At 40.2% G+C, this 21,386-nt stretch overlaps 1 protein-coding gene across 1 annotated transcript; it reads right to left on the minus strand.

The window, feature by feature from the left end:
- Positions 1–21,028, minus strand: ACSL5 (acyl-CoA synthetase long chain family member 5). Its single transcript, XM_027692145.1, has 21 exons — positions 20,874–21,028; positions 11,553–11,738; positions 10,897–11,005; positions 10,197–10,261; positions 10,017–10,118; positions 9,585–9,684; positions 8,200–8,378; positions 7,542–7,574; positions 7,290–7,341; positions 6,674–6,747; positions 6,150–6,227; positions 5,809–5,943; positions 5,187–5,321; positions 5,017–5,112; positions 4,402–4,474; positions 3,536–3,624; positions 3,335–3,451; positions 2,763–2,906; positions 1,741–1,842; positions 1,298–1,369; positions 1–852 (listed from the first exon to the last, which is right to left on the minus strand). The coding sequence occupies exons 2-21, from the start codon at positions 11,706–11,708 to the stop codon at positions 712–714; spliced, it is 2,052 nt and encodes a 683-aa protein (XP_027547946.1). The 5' UTR covers positions 11,709–11,738; positions 20,874–21,028; the 3' UTR covers positions 1–711.
- Between the last annotated feature and the right edge of the window lie 358 nt (positions 21,029–21,386).

The following is a 21,386-nucleotide window of genomic DNA, read 5'->3' on the forward strand; positions in this document are numbered from 1 at the left end:
TTTAGTTTGATTGTGCAGTTACAATTTATTGCATCCTATATCCTTAGGATTGACAGCAAAAGTTTTCCTAGGCTCAAATTCAAAAGTGAAAAATCTTTAACACTGCCATTTCATTTGAAAATGTGCAAAAACTGATCCAGTGCCTCCCATACTAGAGTATAAACTATGTTTGCTGTAGCCACATGTCCTTTGTAAACCAGTTGATGCCAAATTACTTATTTTCATTAGAAGCAACCTATACCATGTGGTCCAGGGCTAGGAACAGGAAATTCACTTCTGTATTTGCTGAACAGATGTTATCTTCAATTCATATTGTGTTCAGTCTGATTGCAGATCAATCCACAACAGGTCACAATGGAGTTCATAGTTTGAGCAGGAAAACAAGATTTGCTTTTGACAATGGGAAGTGCATACAGCTGTCTTTTAAAGTCTGAGGCTCTTGCATGTTTTTGTACTTCAGTCGCAGTCCAAGGAAGATTAAAGTTCTGGCTTTGCCTAGACAGCCAGTTCTTAGTCCTGCAGGATGTGACACTGCCAGTTGTCAGTTATGCTATATCCATCTTCATCCAAAAGTCATTTTTCCAGAATACCAGAAACAAATAAATTTGAGTTCTCCATGCTCCCCTCCACTTTATGCCCATGTTCTCCATAGGTCACGTAGTGTCACAGATTTATTTGGATACTCCATGCAGTTTAAATTAAACTGGCCACTTATTCCTGTGCAGATGAATAGAGGGCCTCAATCTGCTCCTGGAAGACTTTAACAAGCTCTGGTCGCTTTGCCTTCATTGTTGGTGTCAAGAGTCCATTTTCTACAGTGAACATCTCTGTGTGAATGTACAGATCTTTAACCTATTAAAGGAAAATAATTTAGCACATGACACTCACATAATTAGAAGAAAACAGTTCTTCCCAGCTTCCTTGAGCTCAGTGCAAGAATTCCAGTCCCAGAGATCCAGTAAATAAACTGGTTTTTGATGGAAGTCAAACTGCTTTTGGCTGACACAGTAAGAAGGTGAAACTACAGAACAGCCCCTGCAGCCTGTTGTGAACCTCTACTCCATCTCATGGCAATTGCTACTGTTGCCCTGTACAGCCACTGGTCTCTCGGTCAAGAGAGGAGCATTGGCCAAGAGACCTGCAGCCAGTCAACATTTCACTGACTGCTTTAGTCAGCTATTGGGAGCAGCCGCCTTAGGTCCCATCCTGGCACAGTCAGTTTCAGGAATTAGGGACTTCCCAGCCATTGTATTACCCATACAGGTACTTGTGACAAGCAGGGTTTGAAAGGACTCACTTGCTCAAAGGATTTAAGGCCAGCCTGTCTCCCCAGTTTGATCATATCTTCTAAAATAGCTTTCTTCACTGCCTGGAAGAAAAAGAGCAGAAGCAGACTGGATAAAGCTGCCATTTTGTAATTGCAACTCAAGACCATAACCATTGCCCAGTCAGGGAGAATTGGCAAGAATACATATTCCAATATTCAAGACTTCCCATATTAAGGCCACTGCAAGGTCACGTCTATCTTCTCATTGTAAAAGAAGCAGCAATAGCCCTTGAAACATCAGAAGATACCTATACTCAGTTCCAGTTTTCACTGTAAGGCTGCTTGTATGACTCACCCAGCATTAAAGCAGTTTAATTTACAAAAAAAGGTGGATAGAACAAAGTCAGAGCAACACAAGATTGGATTTCAGAATTAAATTCTGTCTCTAACCTACTAAAAACAAAGCCACTCACTGGATTTTTGCAGAGGTCTTCGTAGGAACCTTTTACTCCCAGTTTTGCTGCAAATTCTGGAAGCGTCTCTGGATCAGGAACCACTATACCTACTAGAAAAGACTGAAAACAAGTGGAAGTCATGCTGAGAGCAAGATAAGGCATATTAAATGTCTTTGTGAACTTGATTGTGAACAGTGTTTCTATAACAAGTCACATTTACATCCCCATCCATTTTCAGAGTTTCAAAGGCAGCTCCAAGGACTTTCAAGTCACTGAGAGATGAGAGAGCAATAACTGAAGTACTAGCGCTGTTTGTCACATGTGCTGAATGCTCCAGCAATTACTTTTGGCTAGTTTATAAATTTAAGACTGGCCTCTGCTACCATTGGTGGCACCTCTGTGGCAAAGGAATGGAGAAACACTTCTGCTATGGAGAAGGGCTGTGAGAGTTGGGGTTGTTCAGCGTGGAGAAGAGAAGGCTCCATGAAGACCTTATTGCAGCCTCTCAGTACTAAAAGGGGGCTTGTAAGAAAGATGGCAACAAATTTTTAGTAGGGCCTGTTGCAATAGGACAAGAGATAATGATATTAAAATGTAAGACAGTAAAATTAGACTAAATGTAAGGAATTTTTTTACAATTAAGGTCATGAAACAATGGCACAGGTTGCCCAGGGAGATGACAAATGCCCCATCCCTGGAAACATTCAAGGTCAGGCTGGCTGGGGTTCTGATCAATGTGATCTAGTTGAAGATATCCCTGCTCATTGCAGAGAGGGTTATTCTATGATTCTAAACTGTACAGAACTGACCTAACATGCTAATCTCATACAAGTATGTAATTAGCCTTTACATGGCATGCAACCTGATGCCAATTGTCATTTGGGAAGTCTATAGGTCTTAAAGCATATTCCTATAAACATGGTACTCTTGGGAACAGATCTTGTTTAAGAACTCTTGTACCTGCATATATCTGTGCCCTGATCATCCAGAACACATTGCAGGAAGAATCTTGCAGGATGCTCACGCATAACATCACTTACCCTCAGGCTCTCCCCATGTACAAAGACCTGGGCTACAGGACCACTTCCAACATAGACATTTTCTATCTTCTCCGGAGCAATGTATTCTCCTTGTGCAAGTTTAAATATATTCTTCTTCCTGTCAATGATCTTCAGCGTTCCATTCTAGAAGTTAAAAGCGGAGGTCATTCGTTGCAAGTCTCTGTCTTGCTTATATAACAAGATAAACAGGCTTTGCTTTGTTGCATGAAAGGCACCTGCTAGTCTACAACTGGTCTTTGCGTTCTATTGAGAGAATGGGCACTTTGTCTAATTTCTCCAGTTAGCTCAGGACATGATTAGACAGCTCCTTTTTTCTCCTTTGACAGAAACCAAGAAACCTCGTTACGTCACTTCTACAGTGAAGAATAGTCTTAACTATGGGCCTAACAGGTGTTATTTGAGATCTTGTAACCTAATTGGTCTTTGGAGCTTTGCCTGGAGTTACTTGATGAATGATAAAGGCTTTTATCCTAGAATTCCATCTTTTGAGATTACTGTAAACTAACAGGGATTCACATCCAAGGGATCGCTTGTATTAAGCAATTACTCACTGGCAACCACTTCCCTATGTCTCCAGTGTGGAGCCAGCCATCTTTGTCAAGTGCTTCTGCTGTCTTCTCAGGGTCTTTCAGATAACCCTTGAACACATTTGGTCCTTTAATGCAGACCTGTAGTAAGTAAGCACAGAACATTTTTAGTCACCAAGTCTTATGTTTCAGTATTTCCTGACATGGACAGGAGATGGTGCCTACCTCGCCTTCATTGTTAGAAGAGAAGTAGCTCATTTCTTCCACATCATCTAGTTTTACAATATTACAAGCCAGAGGGGTTCCAACATGGCCTAAGAGGAGGGGGAAAAAAAAACACAACTGCAGCAATACTAGATACTTAATGGCTTTGTTCACTGCTTTAGCAAGAACCAGTATTGTTTAAAGGAGTCTGACATCAAATGTTCACAAAAGTTATTGAAATGCCGTTTTCAGACAGTTAATGCAGGACAAGTAACAGCTAAGTCTCAATGCTTAGAGCATTATTGGTGTAATCAACCAGACCAATGCCAAACCACATTTGCCACCACAGGAATCCCTCATAGACCCTGGTATTCATTTCCATTTCATTCTCATTATGCTCTGCAGTTACTGTAGGCCCAAAGACAATGACTTGAGCTTGAATTTAGAATATATTAAAAATAGCCTTGCCAAGATAAAAGCTAAATCTTCAAAGTCAGGTAGTCCTTCAGGAAAATAGTCAAGTATCATGTCTAATATTTTAGTTATAATTATTTGAGTAAAACATACAATTTTGGAGATAAAGCTAGTTCCTTAAAGCCATTTGTGAAGTCCCTGTTCAGTTTGCTCAGCTCTGTATATTCCTTTCCTGTATGCTGGGACAGGGTCTAATCTGACCTATGTTGCTTTGCACAAGGAATCCTCATCTACTTGAGTCAAGAATTTTGGTACCTATTAAGCACATAGGTGATTGTTGCTACCAAGAGTCACTTTGAAGTTATGTACCCATGATTTAATTTTAATTAAACTAAAACCAGTAACGCATCTAGGCTTCAAAGCCCCTTTCTGTTGACAGCTCTGGGAGACTGTCCAAGTCCTAGCTGCCTTACCTGTTGTCCAGTCTCCAGGCATTGAGAAAGTGCATCCAGCTGAGCATTCAGTCTGGCCATAAGCTTCAAAGATCTGTGTGAGAAAGGATGAATATTCCTTGAACATCAAGTCCTTGGTGTGAAAGAGCTCTATTTCAACTGTGCCCATGCTCAAATCTTCTTCTTAGGAAGGAAGCCAATACAACCTTAGCCTTTAAGGTATCTTGATCTAACTGGTGTAAGCAGGTGTTTAAGTTCACCTATCCAAACACTGCTTTGGTCACCTCATTTTCTGTTCTCTGTTCTCAAATGTGCTACACTGGGAGCTCATCAACTGTCAGAATAAGCCACAAAGCTCAGAGGTAGCTGCCTGACTTTGAGGGCTGCATGTTCCTATTTCTGCTGCTCTACTTCTCTTCCCAGAGCCCATAGCATAGTGTTTTGGTAGTGTAGTTCAAAGTCAGCCGTGCAGAATTTTTTCCTGTTACACTAAACTTAGATGAAGCAGCCTGTCAGTCAACACCCAAGACTGACAGCAACCTCCCCAGGAACAACTTGGGCTGGAGCACAGCTGTATCACTGGGCACTTATTTGGGCATAATCAAACAAGTCTTACTTTAAGAGAAAACAGCTTACCTGACAGCCTAATGCTGCTCTCAGAAATGCCAGGACAGAGGGAGATATGGGGGCTGCGCCTGTTACCATTATACGCACTCTTCCTCCCATGGTCTCCTACAAGGGAAATACCAGCTGTCAGATCCTCCAGTATTACACTGCTCAGTTTATTTAGGCTTGAAATAATTTACCTGAACTTTTTTGAAGATTAGCTTATCCCAAATGCTGTCATTTCGAATGATGCCCTGTTTTAATTCAGCCATCTTCATAGTCACAGCCAAGTTTAGCAGGCAACGTTTCACTGGGCTGTTTACACCACTCTGTATCTGCAGGGAAAAGTAGCAGATTCTTGGGTTTAACTCACATCTGTACCTCCCATTCTTGCTTTGTTAAGAGGCACCACATCTTACTTCAGTGTTCTAAGGTCTGTCTTCACTGCTGCCATGCTAAGAGATGAACCCAGAGACAATACTTATTCATGTTACTGCTGGTACACTGCAGCCACAGCTTTGAGTAACAGGGATCCTTCTAGCTTTGCACTTGCTTTATTTGCATTCCAAAAGTAAACAGACTTTTTGTCTCTGAACAGCAACAAACCTAGCCCAGTTATGACTGGATATACTGTTCTTATACTCCAGGTCCCAGGACTCTTTCCATCTCCTCAAAGATTTTAAAGAATTCTTCCTGCCAAGAAGTAATTTAGTTATGACATAACTAGTTATGACATTAACGTTATGACATAATCAATGTTACTTTATATGCTCACTAGGATATATGAACACAAAGATGATTTAGCTAATATTGCTCACATACCTTGTCATATACTCTATTCAGCAATCTTGGTACAACTGGAAATACCGTTGGCTTCAAGGTTTTCATGTCATCTGTTAGCAGCTTGATATCTCCTTGGAAGAAGCCTACTTTTCCTCCACAGCTGTACATCACGGCCTAAAGATTGACCAGACTAAGCTTAGTCAAGGGTAATTCCTAGCTTCATTAGCCATAATTATTTGTCTATGATAAGCAGCAAGATTTCCAGTGCCCACTTGTAGGAAAGTTATTCTGTGAATAGGTTTTGAGGACATACAGATTGCTATAGTATCTTTAACTATAATTTGATTCATAGAAGCTCAGATGTATATATCTGTACATACCTGTACAACTCTCTCAAACATGTGAGCCAAGGGAAGATAGGAAATGGCGATATCTGAACTTGTACACTCAATTGTGCCCTAGAGGGGAAAGAAACAGAAGTAGGTTAGCATTCCCTGTGCCTGCCTGAGTTACTCCTAAGCAGAAAGTTGATAAAGTTTGGATCAATTTGACTACTTTGAAATACACTTCAAATGACTGAAGCAACTCACGCTCATCCATCATGTGTTCAAGATTTGCAGCTCTCACACTAGATCAAAATTAGTTGTATCTTTTTGCAAGACTTGTAATAGTGTTGTTTAGTACTCTTGGCATTTAGGACTGACTCATTCTAGAGTAACTTCTACACAGAAGTTCTTGTTCAAGGTTAAACCAAGGTTCTTTCAATACTATTGTCCCATTGAAATATGGGCACTTAGGAAAGCATCAATTTCTGGGAGTGAATAATTTACAGACAGTGCCCACATTAAAGCTGTTTGCATGATTGAGGGACATACCCTGATGATCACCATTAGGAGTAGCTTACCTCTGTGCATCTAAGGAAGGAAGCAGTATTTGAAACAACATTTCGGTGTGTCAGCATGGCTCCTTTAGGGTCACCTTTGGAGAGATCAAGCAAAGTCAGCTGTAGCTCTGACTGCTTCTGCTATCAGTTTTCCATTTTTTGTTTGGCTCAGTCTGAACTACTTTGGTACTAGGCTCAGTCACAGCATGCATTGTCTTAAGAGTTCACAAATATGCCTCATCTTGAATGCTTTCAGCTACAGATGTTACATAAAGGAAATGGCTACTGAAACAGCAGAGTAATTGGGAGTAGCATAGAGAATGCTGAAACAAGATTTATTTTTTTTTTTTAGCTTCCGTGGATCAAAATACACACACAGGTCAACAACCAATCTCTTGAACATTAGGACTGTATTTTTCATAGAGGAAGACAACATGAATTTGGCTATTCTTGCCCCCAGTTCTAAGAAGCTTTGTCTTAGCCTACTTGTAGCAACAGGGTCCCAAGTAAAACTGCAATAGTGGTTTGACACTGCTCTAACGTATTGTTTTATATTCTTAAGATTTCCTATTTTTGTGCTGGGAAGCTGCAGGGGTAGGCTGTTCCAGTGGGGAAGCATCACTATATATTCTCTTACCTGTGGTTCCACTTGTAAAACACACAACAGCAAGATCATCAGGCTTAGGAGGCTGAAGAGAAAAAGCCACATAAGGTCAGTGTTAGGATTATGGTGCTTATCAGTATTTACATAAAATTCCTAAACTGTGATTAACCAGGAATTCTGGTTCATAAAAGAAAAAAATCCTGCCAGTCTCCTCTAGTAACATGGCATGAGGTCTTTTCAGAGACCAGTTTTCAAAGTTTATAACTGTGCCATAGAGATACTTACAACTGGTTGTCTGATGTTGTTTTTTCCCAGCTCCTGTGTTAGAGAAAAAATATAGCTTAGCAGATGTGCAACAACAATAGATGAATAGATAATTCTATTTCAAATGCAACACTTGTTTTTGCTTTGCCTCTTGATGCTCTGTCTCATTCAAAGAGAGATGTCTTCCTGAATTCAATACACACAACTCTGAAAAACCGACTACTGCAGTTGTGGAAAGCACAAAGTGTACATATTTAATTTTATTTTACATAGGCCATATGTCTTATATTTTACATGTATGCAAGATTAAGCCTAGTATTGGGATGTCTAAGCAGCCACTAATTTGAATTTACAGTTTCAATTAGGCTCAACTGCCAGCTTAGAACCCTGATAAATCCTGTTACAACTGTACCATGAATTAAGCTAAGCAAGTCTTCAGTTTCATGCATACTGACTGTCCACAACACATGAACACAACTTAAGTCAATGGTTTGAACTCTGCAAGTCCATCTGGCTAAATATATCAAGTTTCAAAATGACTGCTCATCAAGATCCAAGCTACAGGAGTGACAACCAGATAATGCTTACATTAAAGTGTCATTGTTGCCACAGAAGGTCAAGATGTCAATCTGGCAAGGTATTCCTTGGCAAGATCAAGCAGAAGCCTTTAGTTACCTACCTCAACCTCCTGCAGTGATAGAATTTCAATTCCAACTTTATCTCCTCTGTCCTTGAGCTCTTTATCAAAGAGATCCATGAGAACAATAATCTTCAGGCATGGGGTCTTTTTTTGCTCACAGTTCTCAAGCAAGACCTGTGCCTTCGCTGGCGTGTCACAGATCACTACACTTATGTCAGCTACAGAAAAGAAATTACGTTTCAGAAGTCTGTTTAGAAGACATTAGACCGGTGACAGCTCAGAAGCACATACGTTTAGAACACAGCATTGGTTTGTTCTAAAGCCATTTGTATTTGTTCCTATGGATTGAGTGGTTGGCTTACAGTGCTAAGAAGGTTCCTCCTACCATCATCAACTGATTGTATAGGTAGAATCTTAAGTTTGCTCAGAGTGAGAGCAAATGCTGAGGGACTGAAGACAAATATCTTCACTCTCAGTCAACACAGGCATTTAAATTTTATGTATTACCATAAGAGTTCAGAATTGTCCTCACTGATTGTTTAGGTTTAGCCATCTTCCTTAAATCCAAAGAAATTTAGGCCTGGTTGAAAGAGGCTGCTAAGTTATGGAGTTAATACCTCAGCTTCCCCACATGTGCAAGTGAGTTTTACACAATTACAAAAGTGTTTTCCTTTAAATTGGCAGAGGAATTGGATTTGCCTGAACATGCTGGTTCCCCGCTAGACTACTAAGTCACAGGCAAGACCTGTTTGCAAGGTTCACCAGCATAACTGTTGAAGGGATTTTGTCTGGCAAGTCCTGTTTATGGGGTGGATCCCAGATTACTGTGACAGTAGCACATATTATTTCCCCCATGTCTCCCAAAAGACTGGGGGAAGAAAGTCTGAAGATTTCTTTAAGCTTTCTTACCAGTTTCTTCCATGATGGCATGTTAGTTGTTGCTTCTGTAGAACAACAGGCACTAACCAGATAGATTAAACAGATTTAGGCATATCTTTACCCTTCCCTCCTCCACTCTTTTAATCCTACAACTTTAAATCAGAGACACACATCTAGTCTTAATTTGCATGCAAGCCTATCTGCATTGTCTGATTGTTTGGCAGTGTAGGATTTCAAGATTTCAAAACCTCAAATAGCAAACAGTTGAGCACTCTGATTGCAGAATGGTCCACAGGATCTAGCAGGTCCTTCCATGGACTTGCAATCAAGACACTAGGAAACATAGGAATCCCATTGGATTCTTCTAGGCATTAAACCATATGCCCTGCAAAGCAGCTTCATTTAAGAAATTAGGTGTCTATAAAAGTATAAGAATGTAAGGCTAAAACTACTCTGATTTTCACATCAAATTTCCTTGAACTTAGCCCTCTCAAAACAAAGTTTCTTAGAAAAGCCATTATGAAAGAGTGGAAGTCAATATTTACCTTTGTTAACAATATATACAATGGCCTCTGGCCCCAGGGTGTCATAGAGTGGAACAGCAACCATTGAGTAGGTGTAGCAGGCATACTCTGAAATGGTCCACTGAAGAGAGAAAACAGCACAGCTAAGGAAAACTAGCAGCTCTCAAGACAGGATTGCCTACAGATTTCATACAGCTTGACTGCATCTCCCATGCACTCAGTGGGGGGGGGAGTTATGTGAGGAGCACATCCATGAGAATCAGAGTAGTGAGAGTTCAAGATCATTGTATTACATGCTTGGAGTGGTATGTGCTCAGTCAGTAAAAAGGGAACCAGGGAGGAAAAAGAGTTGTGATTGTTCCTCATGTGGCCTCAAGCTATTTAAATACAGACCGCCCTCTCACCCCAAGGTGTCAGAATATTGTGGGAAAGAATATACTATTTGTTACTTACCTCTGGCCTATTCTGAGCAAAAATACCAATAAATTGGTTTGTTGATGGTTGGCATCCTTTTTGCAGAAGCCCTGATCCCAGATATTGAGTTCTGTCTAAAACCTGTAAGATAGTTTTTCCCCACTTTAGTGTTACAAGACAGTGTCCCAAATTAAGTCATCTGTCATTTACTATACTCACCTGTTTGTATGTCAGCCACTGATAAGGTTGCTTGGGTTTTCTGTAGCCTAGACAGTTACCATTTCCTAATGGAAGAGTTCAGAAAAGCAATTTCAAAGCTCAGTACTGAAGGTGCACAACACTTCAATACAACACTAAGTGGGAAATATTTTCCATCAGCCATCCAGCTAACTGTACAGAACATAGAAGGACAATGTCCATAGTTAAACACTCTGCCCAAACCAAGATTGTAAGACTGCTGGCTTTATCCTTACAAGCAATACTTCCAAGATCTGGTGATATTTTCCCATTTCACAACCCGCATGAGATTGAAATAGCTTGCAAGGTATCACATATTTCCATGCATAGTGGCATGTGCACAAATTCATATCTGTTGTAGACAGGCAGTAATTTTGAAGTAAAACCCACATGGTAAGATAAAGCAGAGGTGTTCCCCCCCATGCAATTCCTCTGATGTTTAGTATCTGCTGACTCTTGACTGAACTCTACCACCTTAAGCTTCTGATGTTTATTCCCACCCAGTCTGCCAACTAAGACTACAGCTAAATTGGGGCAAGGAGAGACATGGTCACTTGTCTCTCCACCCCACAGAAGGCTAGAAAAGCTTCTGCTAGTCTGAATAATTACCACAGCCAAGACACAAGGAAAAAACTTATTTACTTGTGATAGACAAGTACTAACTAGCAGATACAAAGCTTACCAGAAACATATAGTCCTCTCTGTAAAACTTCATACAAGGTTTTACCATCTTCAAAGTAATAAGAAAGCAGGTTATTATCTGTCAAGAGTGCACTTCTTCTGGCTCCTCCCTAGGAACAGAGCATGGTCATGAAAAAGTGCAGAATAGATGAAATGTCATTAATTCCTCAGCCATTGTCTGAACAATCCCCTTTAAACCATTTCAATAGCATTGCATTGTTAGGGAAGTCTTTTTCCATTCTGATTCTGATCTACTCAGTCATATGCAGAGGAATTTTCTAGATGGCCTACATTAACATTTGATTACAGGTTATTAGAGGGACCTTGACTAGGACTGAGTGCTACCACTTATCTAGTTACAAGAAGTATAGCACCAGCTTCTAAGCTGATGCAGTGCATTTAAAATACAGGAATAAGTCAGTGACAGCCAAGGCCATCTGGTAAAAAGCCTATCTAAACCTGTTGGCAGGAGCTGCTGTTTCTCACTCTTAGCATCTTAACATCTTCCCTTCTTCCCACCATACTGTTGAGTTGTACACCTGAGAGAGAAGGCTGTATATGTCAGACAGGAGAGTTTCCACTGGCACCCAGAGGCAGAATGGATCAGTATTCAGATTAAGCTCCAAATTAGACCATGCCCACAAGCAAAAGTATTACCTCAATTCCTACTGACTGCTTGTTCAAGTCAACAGGAGGCAAAACAGGTTTTGGCCTGCTTACTACCCACAGGAAGATGACAGATCCAAATACAATAAGACTAATCAATGCTGGTGTTGGGAGCGGTGAGAATAATACTTGAAGTATCCAGATCATTGTGCTGGATCAATGGAGCCAGAGCTGAACCTGAAATAAACAGGAGGTTTAGTAGACTTGAGTTAGAAGTTCTGACTACCCATGAGCCATGGTTACTTAAGTAGCTTGTTAAGCAATACTGCAAATCATTTCAGCAGTTTGCCCCTGAAGAGTCCTGGTACAATTATGAAGCATGCTTATGCAACGTTTTAAGCCTCTTAAGAGATCTCAAGTCACCTGTCCCCATAAATCTTAATCTATGCTGCATCCACCTCCACAAAAAAACTGAAGTCCAATGAAGTCACACAAGGAACAGATTACTTCTATTCAAGAGTAAAAAAAATCTGCCTGGAGAAAGCCAGTATATCATTCCCCTAATAAGTATAACCAAAAAAGGCCAACAGTTTAATGATGTGCATAGTGGAAGTAAGAAAACTCCTCAATAATATAACTCTCCAACAGAAAGGAGTTTTGCTGAAATAGTAACTGTATTGCTAAATTACGTTTGTCACACCTACATATATAAATCTGCAGGACAAGCAGTATCTTCATTGTCAGCTCCTCTTACTGGAAAGCAGGGTTTATTCTAGACAAGTATTTCAGATAGTGACAGCATGTTCAGCATGAGATACAATATATGTCAAAACTGTGAAAGTTTCTTTCCACTAGGAAATGATGACCTGGAAGTCATTGTGTGCACTAGAAATCTAGCTGGGAAATACAGAAGCAGTACTGCTGCTTGCATCCTCTAGAGTGTCTTCTTTCAAGGGCAGGGAAGCAAAAACTGAGAACATAACCTTCCTTGTAAGAGACAAAGAAACCTGAGCTTTCTCCCTTAGAAAAAAGTACTTTAATCTCCAAAATGTTCTGATATGTTTAAGATTGAATCACCAAGAGAAATTACTGCTTTTTGTCTGAATCAACTCAGATCTCACCAACTTATCTTTGCTAGTGTCTAAACAGCTATGCAGGAGACAACACATCACACTTTGCAAGATGAGTAACAATACCCTTTCAAAGTCCTTCACACAGAATCAAAGGAACCCGGTCAGTAGATAATATGTCAGCTAGCAACTAACTAAATCCCTGTACTAGAAGAATACCAGGCATCCTGAAGCAATGAGTTCCAGTTACCCTTTAACTATAATTCCAAGGAAGTTGAAGGTATTTTACAAACCATCAGTAAGTTCAGCCAGGGCCCAAAGTCAGAGTCTGGGGCTCTGAGCCTAGACTGACCAGAGTTAGATCACCCATATCTGTGTAAATCAGCAGTCCTAATGTGTTCTCTGGTGAGAAAAGACATGCTTTGCCCACTCAGCATCTGGATAAGAAACAGTACCTCAGAGGCTTGTCATCAAGTCCAAGCTGCCAAATGCATATCCCCTACATATCTGAGAAGTACCAACTCCCTAGTCCTCTTTTCTACTCTAAGCCTTAGTTACCATGTGCCCTTCAAAACTCCTGGCCTTGGCTTCATGTACTGAGAGCCCAAAAAGATTGTGCTACAGCAAGAAAGTAGAAATTGCCCTTGGGACTCTCTACTTACTGATGAACAATTCCTGTCATTGAGCCTATTAAACCTATGGGAGCACAAACCTGTTCTTTCTGTAGCACAACCTATCACCCATCTCCACACCCTTCCTTTGGGCCTTATCAATTGAGCCTGGAGGAAAAAAGAAAACCCTAAAAGCAGGTCTGCTGATTAAATTTACAGTCAGGGCAAAGCTACTTAGCAGTTTAGGTTTAGCACTGCTCAGTTTGGAAGACAGAATTTATTAATAATAAAGTGAATTTGGCAATCAGCTGCTCTTCATGATATCATGAATCATTCATCTGGCCTTGTAACCCATTACTGGAGCAGTTAGCAAGCAGCTTTCTGTAGGTGATTAAACTGTATCTGGCTTATGGTGTGAGTCAGCCACTTCCTCTTTTGGTAACATGAGCAGGTCACTTTTTTATAGCACAAGCGCTGAGGCAGTTTGGTAGAGGCATCTCCATTCTCCAGCATGAGGAGTTGGATATCCAAGCTTTATTCCTTCAACTCAGAGCCCACTACTAGATCCAAGTGACAGAGCAAATCGAATTTGCATCATTTGTATGTTGGAAGCTTTCTAGACCTTTTCTAGACCTTGATAGATCTATTCTCACATGTTTTTAGAGGGATACCAGAATACTCATGTTCAAATGCCTCTAAATTTTGAGTAGCAGCAAGCAGTTTGGGCCCTTTTTCAGTCTTTTCCCATCTCCAGATTGTCAAAAGGAATTTCCATTCTGTACATTTCACATGACTCTTCCCTGGACATGAAATTTTTCAATCAGCAGCGAGAGAATAGAGGTATATACAGGTAACCAGAGATCACAGGTACAGCTGTACCAGTTTTAATGACTGAAGTGTGTTCATCTGCTCATTTTAATGGTAATTTTGAGACAATTTCCTAGAAGCCGTGAAGGATTGGTTGACTTTAGAGTATCATGCTAGAGGTAAGAAACAAAACTGGGGATCATATCTATAGCACCAAGTCCTCCACTATAACTTATTTATGCTGCTTAGCATTAACACTGCCTAGTCAGACAGATCAGTGCAGTTGTTACAAATACCTACTGTCTATTACATGGACTTATTTGGTAGAAACTTTACTGAAGACACTTGTCTGACCTTTTTGTGGTATGGATCATAGAACCCAGTAACTCCAAATGCTCCATGCAGCAGTAGATAAGTCATTGTAAATTTTTTGATTGGGGTATTCTCATGTTCTCACGGACTCACATGCAAGGCAGTTTGTATCAAGACACGTAGGAAGACTGAGCATCAAGCCCTGAAGGATAATGATGCTTGGAGCAAAGAACTTAAAATTCAGAGAGAACACCTCAACAAGAGACTACTATTAAATGCAGCAAAGTTTTTGCCTTCAGGTTCTGAATTGTTTACACAGGTCTCTTGCATAGGGAGAAAGACAGACCAGGCAGTAGTCTAATCCCAGTGTAGCCTAATCAGCATGCCTACAGCTAGTAAAAAATGATTTCCAGTTATAAGCCAAATGATTTTTTAATTTAAAGAAAGACCTGTTGACAAGTTTCTCTCTAAAGCTTGGGAAGTATTATATGATCATTTGCTTCCAGGATGTGGTTTTTGGTTTGGTTTGGTTGTTTTTTTTTTTAACTGTCTTCATTAGCCCACTTATAACACTGAATGAGACTATATATGCAGAAGTCAAAACCTAACATCCTTTAGGTAAGATACAGACATTAGTGTTATGTCAAAAAAGCACAGATACCTAGATCTGTGTTTTGTGGAATACACAAAAAATGCTTTTCATCTGAAAAACTATTTTCAATTCCCTTACTTTATTAATAGAATAGTGACAGTGTTTTGCTTTTACTTTCCAACCATGCTTCCATAGATGGGCTTTAGTCACTTCTATCAAGGCACATAGGGTGTTTTATTCAAGCTGTGGCAAGATATGTCAGCAAATTTGTCTGAATTCCCAGAATTAGGGCAGTTGTTTCCTATGCCTAGAGCTTCTACTGTAACTACTTGTCAAATCCAATTTACTGCTAGTTTATCACCCCTGGTATCCTCCAAAAGCCACTTAATCCTACTTCCCTCAAAGCAGAAGACCCAGAGAGAGGACAAGAGTCTGAACTTGGCAGTTTCCTGTCCATGGTAGGAGAACAGCCTAGATCTGTCCTGTGAAACAGCTACAACCAGAGTTTAACCCACAAATCCAAGTGCCCTGTGCACAAATAATACCTGATCTGTATGAACTTAATGAAAACTCAACTCAGTGCAGCACAAAAGAAAGACAGAGCCTTTTTGACAGACAGCAGCTTCCGTTGCAAGAGCAAGTCTGTGAACCAGTTGCTTTTAAACGTGAAGGCATCAGAAGTGGAGTGCTTGAAACCCCAGAGTTCTGAAAGGCTCAGCTCCCAGATACAAAATATGCAGGATGTCTCGAACCACCTGTTAAGCCTCTTGTGCAATAGGATGCTGGACAGCTGGAAATGTACTTAGGTTGTCCACCCTGCTCAATGGTCAGGGATAAGATGCATTAGGCTCCAGAGTACAAAGGCTTAGTTTTTATCAGAAAAGATTACAATGATATCACTTACAGCCTTGAGTTCAGGAGTACACATTCTCATTTCTACTGTAGCTCCCTGTCTAAAGCTGTTCCTTCACTAGCTAGAAGAAGTTATATTCTCTGTGCTCTCCAAGTGAGGAGATTCTCTCCACTGGAAAGTGACTGAGCTTTGTACCTTCAAGCCCATAAATATGAAGAAAGAAATCAGTGTTATCTCCATTGCAATTGTTCTTTACAGACAATAAAGCAACCTCTGATACTTGCACGATTTCAGAAGCAATAGTCATGCACTGCCTGGGACAATATCTTCTAGAATTACATTTGTAATCTAGAATTCTTTGTATCAAGTTTGTCTAAACTTCTGAGGTGATCATGACAACCCGTTTGCCAGCATTAGTGAGGTAACACTGACTCTTTCCAAGCAGGAAGAGCAGACTACAACCACCTACACTGGGGTCACTAATTCGTTAGTTGACCACCAGTACCTCACTCTTTCCATTTGCTTACACAGTGCAGCTCTTGCCTGGTGTCATCCTGCAGATGTGAGCTACTTACTCCTTGGAAGCATTGTATCCCATCTTCCTCCAGCTGCAGCAAGAAGTCTTGTGTTCTGGAGGGTTTAGGAAAATCTAACTTTTAGCATCCAGACAGAAGCTAAAGCACAAAAGCTCAGCAGTGACTGCTGAACAGAGCCAAGCAAAAACCACAAGCAAAATGCTCAGTAATCTGCATTAAGCCCCAGATATGCTTCAGTTAGGCTTTGCTTTCAGAGTACCTCTTATGAGAGTCACAGCCAAACAGTTCAAGCACCCTTTGATCTTAGCTGAGAAGCTCTGCTAGGGGGTGGGAAAGGACGAGGCCTCAGTAACTTACTTAGAGGAAGTGCTCTGTGGTTTCTAAGCCTTACTTATGAAACCTATTGAACTTTGGCTTCCAGTAAACTTAAACAGAAAGGTCATTTTCTAATAAGGAATTTTAGTATGTTGGATATTGCTGTCCCTCCGTTGGGAGTGCAACAACATCATGACACCACTTAATACTAAAAGTTATTTTCTCAGATGAATTGAAAAGCCAAGTTTTCATGTAGTTTTTAATCAGGTTTTTTCTTTGAAAGCTACCTACTCAGAGAGATAACTACCTGCTCAAAAACATGTTCAACTAGCCATTTGAACTTCCTAAAATTAAAAAAATAGTCAGTATAGCAAGTTCTGTTACTGTTCATCCTATTAGATAATACAGGTTCACTTCTTGCAAAACATGTATAATCAACATTACAATAATAGGAAGTTATCTGTAGTGATAGAAAATGGTTTAAAGAGCTAAGTTTAAAGCTCAGTTTGAAAATTCACATAGAACTCCCAAGAAAACTAGAATATTATCATTAGGCACCTTAGATGGCATACAGAGAAAAGATAGCACTGAAAGTTTCTAGATGCTAATGTCTTCTATCGCTTCATATTATTACAGCACTTACATTATGGAGAATAAAAAGCAAACGTGTATCTGAACTTCACTCAGCCCAAGGTTCACATCTAACTGATAGCACATTACTAGAGATTTCCAGGTAGGCTTTTCAGAACTCATTATCTTGAACCCTGCAGCTAATTACTACACTCAAATGTTGGTTTTAGTAAAGCCCATGTGAGTAATAACAAGCAAGCCCATAAGTGATAAAACAAATAAAGTGTAACTTTGTTACTTACACAGAAAATATTGCAGATCTAAAATAGAGTTGACAAGCAGTGATAAAGGTACCTACCATTGTAAAGATAGGGTGAGACTCTTAGCAGCATAGTAGCAAACCAACATTCATTAGGTAACACTCCTGTTAAAAACTACAGCCAGTTCCCTCTCCCCAGTTTAAATAAATCAGCAAGCAGAAAAGCATGCTGGGAGGGGAGCTTTAAATAGCAGGAACTTGTGTGGGGAACTGGAGTGATTAAAAAAGAAAGTCATTAAAAAAAACCAAAACAAAAAAACACCAAAAAACCCTGAACATGCACATGATAAATTTATTGAATTTTTTTGGTTTGCTGATGAAAATAGCTTGAAGTTCACATGTTTGTGAAGATCTAAGTAAAAAGTAAACTAAAACATTTTGAAATTATATTTACCATTTATTGTTCATAATGTGTTTGCTATTATTTTCTCTATGCATAAAGCTGTATTCTCAGCAATAGAAATTTTATCTCTATAGCTGAATGTACATTAAGCTGAGCAGAGCTTTGTAGCCTGGAATATCAACAAAATGCTTTGAGTACAGTATTTCTCATACACTGCTGTAATGGACTTGCTAGTATGTTGGATTTCTGCTGCTGGCTTTGGTTTATTTGGTTTTGGTGTTGGCTTTTTTTGTTGCTGTGTTTTTTTTTTCCTTTTTCTCCCCCCCCCTCCCCCCAAAAAAGCTACCTCTCTCTTTCTGCAGTGTTATAGACTTACATAGGTGCAATTATTTGCACAAGGTAACAGTGAATCATGTTTCAAGCTTCAGTTTTGTTTCCTGGTATGACAGGGATATTCTTTATGGTTTTACAGTTGCATTTCTTTGTTTAAAAGTTTATAGCTGTTGCAGTTTCCCTTTTTCTCTTTAATGCTTGTCTAATAGAACTGGAATTTTGCAGTAAGTTTGGAGGGGTGGGAAGACAGTAACTTCACCCATGTCCTTCAGTGCCTTAATCTATATTTTAGAATTGTTTTCCCACTTAGCAGTTTACCCATTTGAAAGTTTTTCTGCACTGCATGATTTCAGAATAATCTACTAGGCCAACTATAAAGCTGGAATGGAATTAATATAGAATGTACTTGCACCCAAAATACAACCTGTCCTGGACCTTGGCTTGCTAAAACACGTAGCCCCTACTAATTGCAATTATGTTTTATTGCTGCTGTAAACTCTGTACTGTTCAGGTATAGCTAACTTACATGTAGTTGTGACATTATTTAGCAATGTAGATATTCTTTTAGGGAAACTGAGGCTTAATTCACTGATTTTCCTGTAAGCTTTCTATGAGGATTTAAAAGAAATAGCTTTTTCTGCGTGAAACTCCTCTGCCTTTGGCTTTGCCTACCCAGATCTGTTCCTGTGGCATTTAAGTGAAGTTGTGAGCTTCAGCTTTAACAGTGCCAGGCAGGGTGTGCTTGTGCTTAGAGAAAAGTCATGCCCCTTACAGATAAAGAAAGCAAGGCCAAGCTCACCCAGCCCAGCCAGCTCCATTGTCACCTTTTCTGTGTGCCCCTCTGAGGATTTTTCCCTTTCAGGTATTTGGCCTCAGACTGTTAATTTTCCACAAAAAAGAGAAAAAGAGTGAATTTGCCATGATCAGCTGTTGGGTAGCAATGCTATGTATCTCAGGTGCATTGACTTTGGCTGCAGGTGTGAGAGAACATGCCCATAGCTCCTTCCTACCTGGCCTGTCAGGAGTCCAGCATGTGATACTGAGGTCCACAAGCTGGACTGTATTGCCTGGACTCAGTGAGTCTCACAGCTCCAACATAAATTGGATCAAGGGATGCACACAGGAAAGCCTTGGGGAGGATAGCTTCTCCTTAATAATTGGTTCTGTTCAATGCTCATAAATTAGAATACGGCTGGCACTCCTTCCCTGAGATGCATAACAAATGACATGCAAATGCCGAGGCTTTTCATATTTGGTAAATAATCAGAAGAAACTCCAGATTTTTGAAAGGCACAGATCTATTTGTTGTTAGTAATTTTCTGACAAAAAATAAAGCAGAGTTATTAATATCTCAGTCTTTGCTTCTCTTTGTACCTATATATAAAATGTACACCTGCATCCCTCGTACCCGTTAGCAAATTAAGATGAGCAATAGGTAGAGTACGTGTATACAGAATTCAGGTTGTTTCATTTCTGTTGTCACTGTCACAAAAGTTTTGCATAAAGGATGAATAAGATGAGCTTTTCTAATCAACCTTAAGGTCACGGCACAACATGAGCTTTTGCTATCCAAAGATGCCAAAACAGGCTTTCTACATATAACAAATAGCAGAGGATGTAAATAAATGAAGGAGAAGCGTTGTCTCTGGGTACAGTTTTCTCTGTTGTCACTTCAAAACTTGGATTTAAATTTTGTGAGTCTGTGGGAATTGTGAGCTCACTTTATTTGAATGATTTTTGAATTCCAGTTTGTTTTCTTAATGTTGTAAAAATAATCTTTATTTCTCTGCTCTGCTTTTTGGGGGCAGCATCTGGCTTTTTGTAAAGCACAGTAACTGCACTAGGACATAAATGATCTTCTCAGAGCATAAGTGGGTTCCTTACAAAAGATAGTACGGAAAGAATTATGGGCTTGGAAGAGCAGCATGCTTTTTGCAAGTTCTCTTACTTGCAGCTTGATTTTAGGTTAATCTTTGTCTCTGCTGCCCTCTCCTTTGTTACAGGTCTGTACACAAGCTGCAGCTCTGTACACAAGCAAGACCTTGGAGAAGGCTCCATCTCTATAGCTACAAAAAGCAGTTGTACTAAGGCAATGGCAACAGTCTGGTGTGCAATACTCTAAGATCTGTGCATTTAAAACATTAGTAAAGGCATTATAGCCAGCTTCTATGTTTTTAGTTAGGGGTTAAGGTCTTATTGTAGTAAATGTTGCCAATTAACTTGTGCATATAAATGATCTAGGATATAACAAGTTTTTACTGCCCGTGATGCTGTGAAAACAAATGATTCTTGTATTTTTGGAACTCTGTTTTAAACATTAGTCTGAATGGGACCCTGGCACTGATACTCTGTACATTGTATCTTTAAATAGGCATAACTAACAAACTGATAAGAAAATGGCTTCAGCCTGGACAGTAGGCAGGTTTCCAGTTCCAGCCAGTCTATAGCAAAGGGGAGTGTTCAGGTAGCTGTTTTCGCTCAGGTTGTGATTTCTCTGTATGCCACTCCTGAGCCCAGACTTGCTGCTTTGAAAACCTACAGCCAATCACACAGCTGTTGCCTTTAACAGAGCACAGGGTGATAAGAAAGGTGCATTGGATCCAGGTATTGAAGCAAATTAAGGCTATTATCCCAGTTGCAGTACTTCTCTGCAGGAGCAGGCAGCTGAGTCCTTGAGAAACACGGGCTGTGATCGGGAGGGATTTGCTTACCTTCCTTGAGTGCTGGAGGAGAGTGAAGGGGCTGGTACAGTTTGCTTCCTTTGCTGCTTTGCAACTCCAAGTGGGTGTTCAAGGGTTGGTCCTTCCCCAGCTCCCGTGGTGCTTCCCCAGCTCCCGGGGCAGGACTAAGCCCCGAATCATCAGTGTGTGGCTTTAATAAACAGGCGACACTGCACCCGGGTAACCTTTGAACCTGCCTTGCAACAGGTTCAAAGGTAAAAAAAAAAATTATTCCTGATCAAATATAAAGAGCAATTTTAGCTGGTTAGAAATGTTAAACATACAACTCCTGCGCAACAGCGCTAGAGGAGAGCAGCACATTGTGAAAGCTCACCCCAGCCCTGCAAAAGCTGCGCACTTGGGATTTTAATAGGACTCTCATTTCCTCAGAGTGCGTGGGGCACTGCGTAAGTCTTATTCCACTGAGAAAAGGTGCCTCTTAGATTGCACTTTGAGCAAGCAAACATATTCTGATATTTTTCACCAAATACTTTGTGTAGGGGC

The sequence above is a fragment of the Neopelma chrysocephalum genome, unplaced genomic scaffold (assembly GCF_003984885.1).
Source record: "Neopelma chrysocephalum unplaced genomic scaffold, ASM398488v2 Primary Assembly neopelma1_85, whole genome shotgun sequence".
Classification (NCBI taxonomy): Eukaryota; Metazoa; Chordata; class Aves; order Passeriformes; family Pipridae; genus Neopelma; species Neopelma chrysocephalum.

Bases quoted from the DNA above. Each gene is read 5' to 3' on its own strand.
- ACSL5 (XM_027692145.1), bottom strand. From the start codon at position 11,708: ATGATCTGGATACTTCAAGTATTATTCTCACCGCTCCCAACACCAGCA. The intron at 8,379-9,584 runs GTAAATATTGAC...TCTTTTCTGTAG, and splicing joins TGTATATATTGTTAACAAAG to CTGACATAAGTGTAGTGATC. The intron at 6,228-6,673 runs GTAAGCTACTCC...TTTCCCCTCTAG, and splicing joins CCTTCCTTAGATGCACAGAG to GGCACAATTGAGTGTACAAG.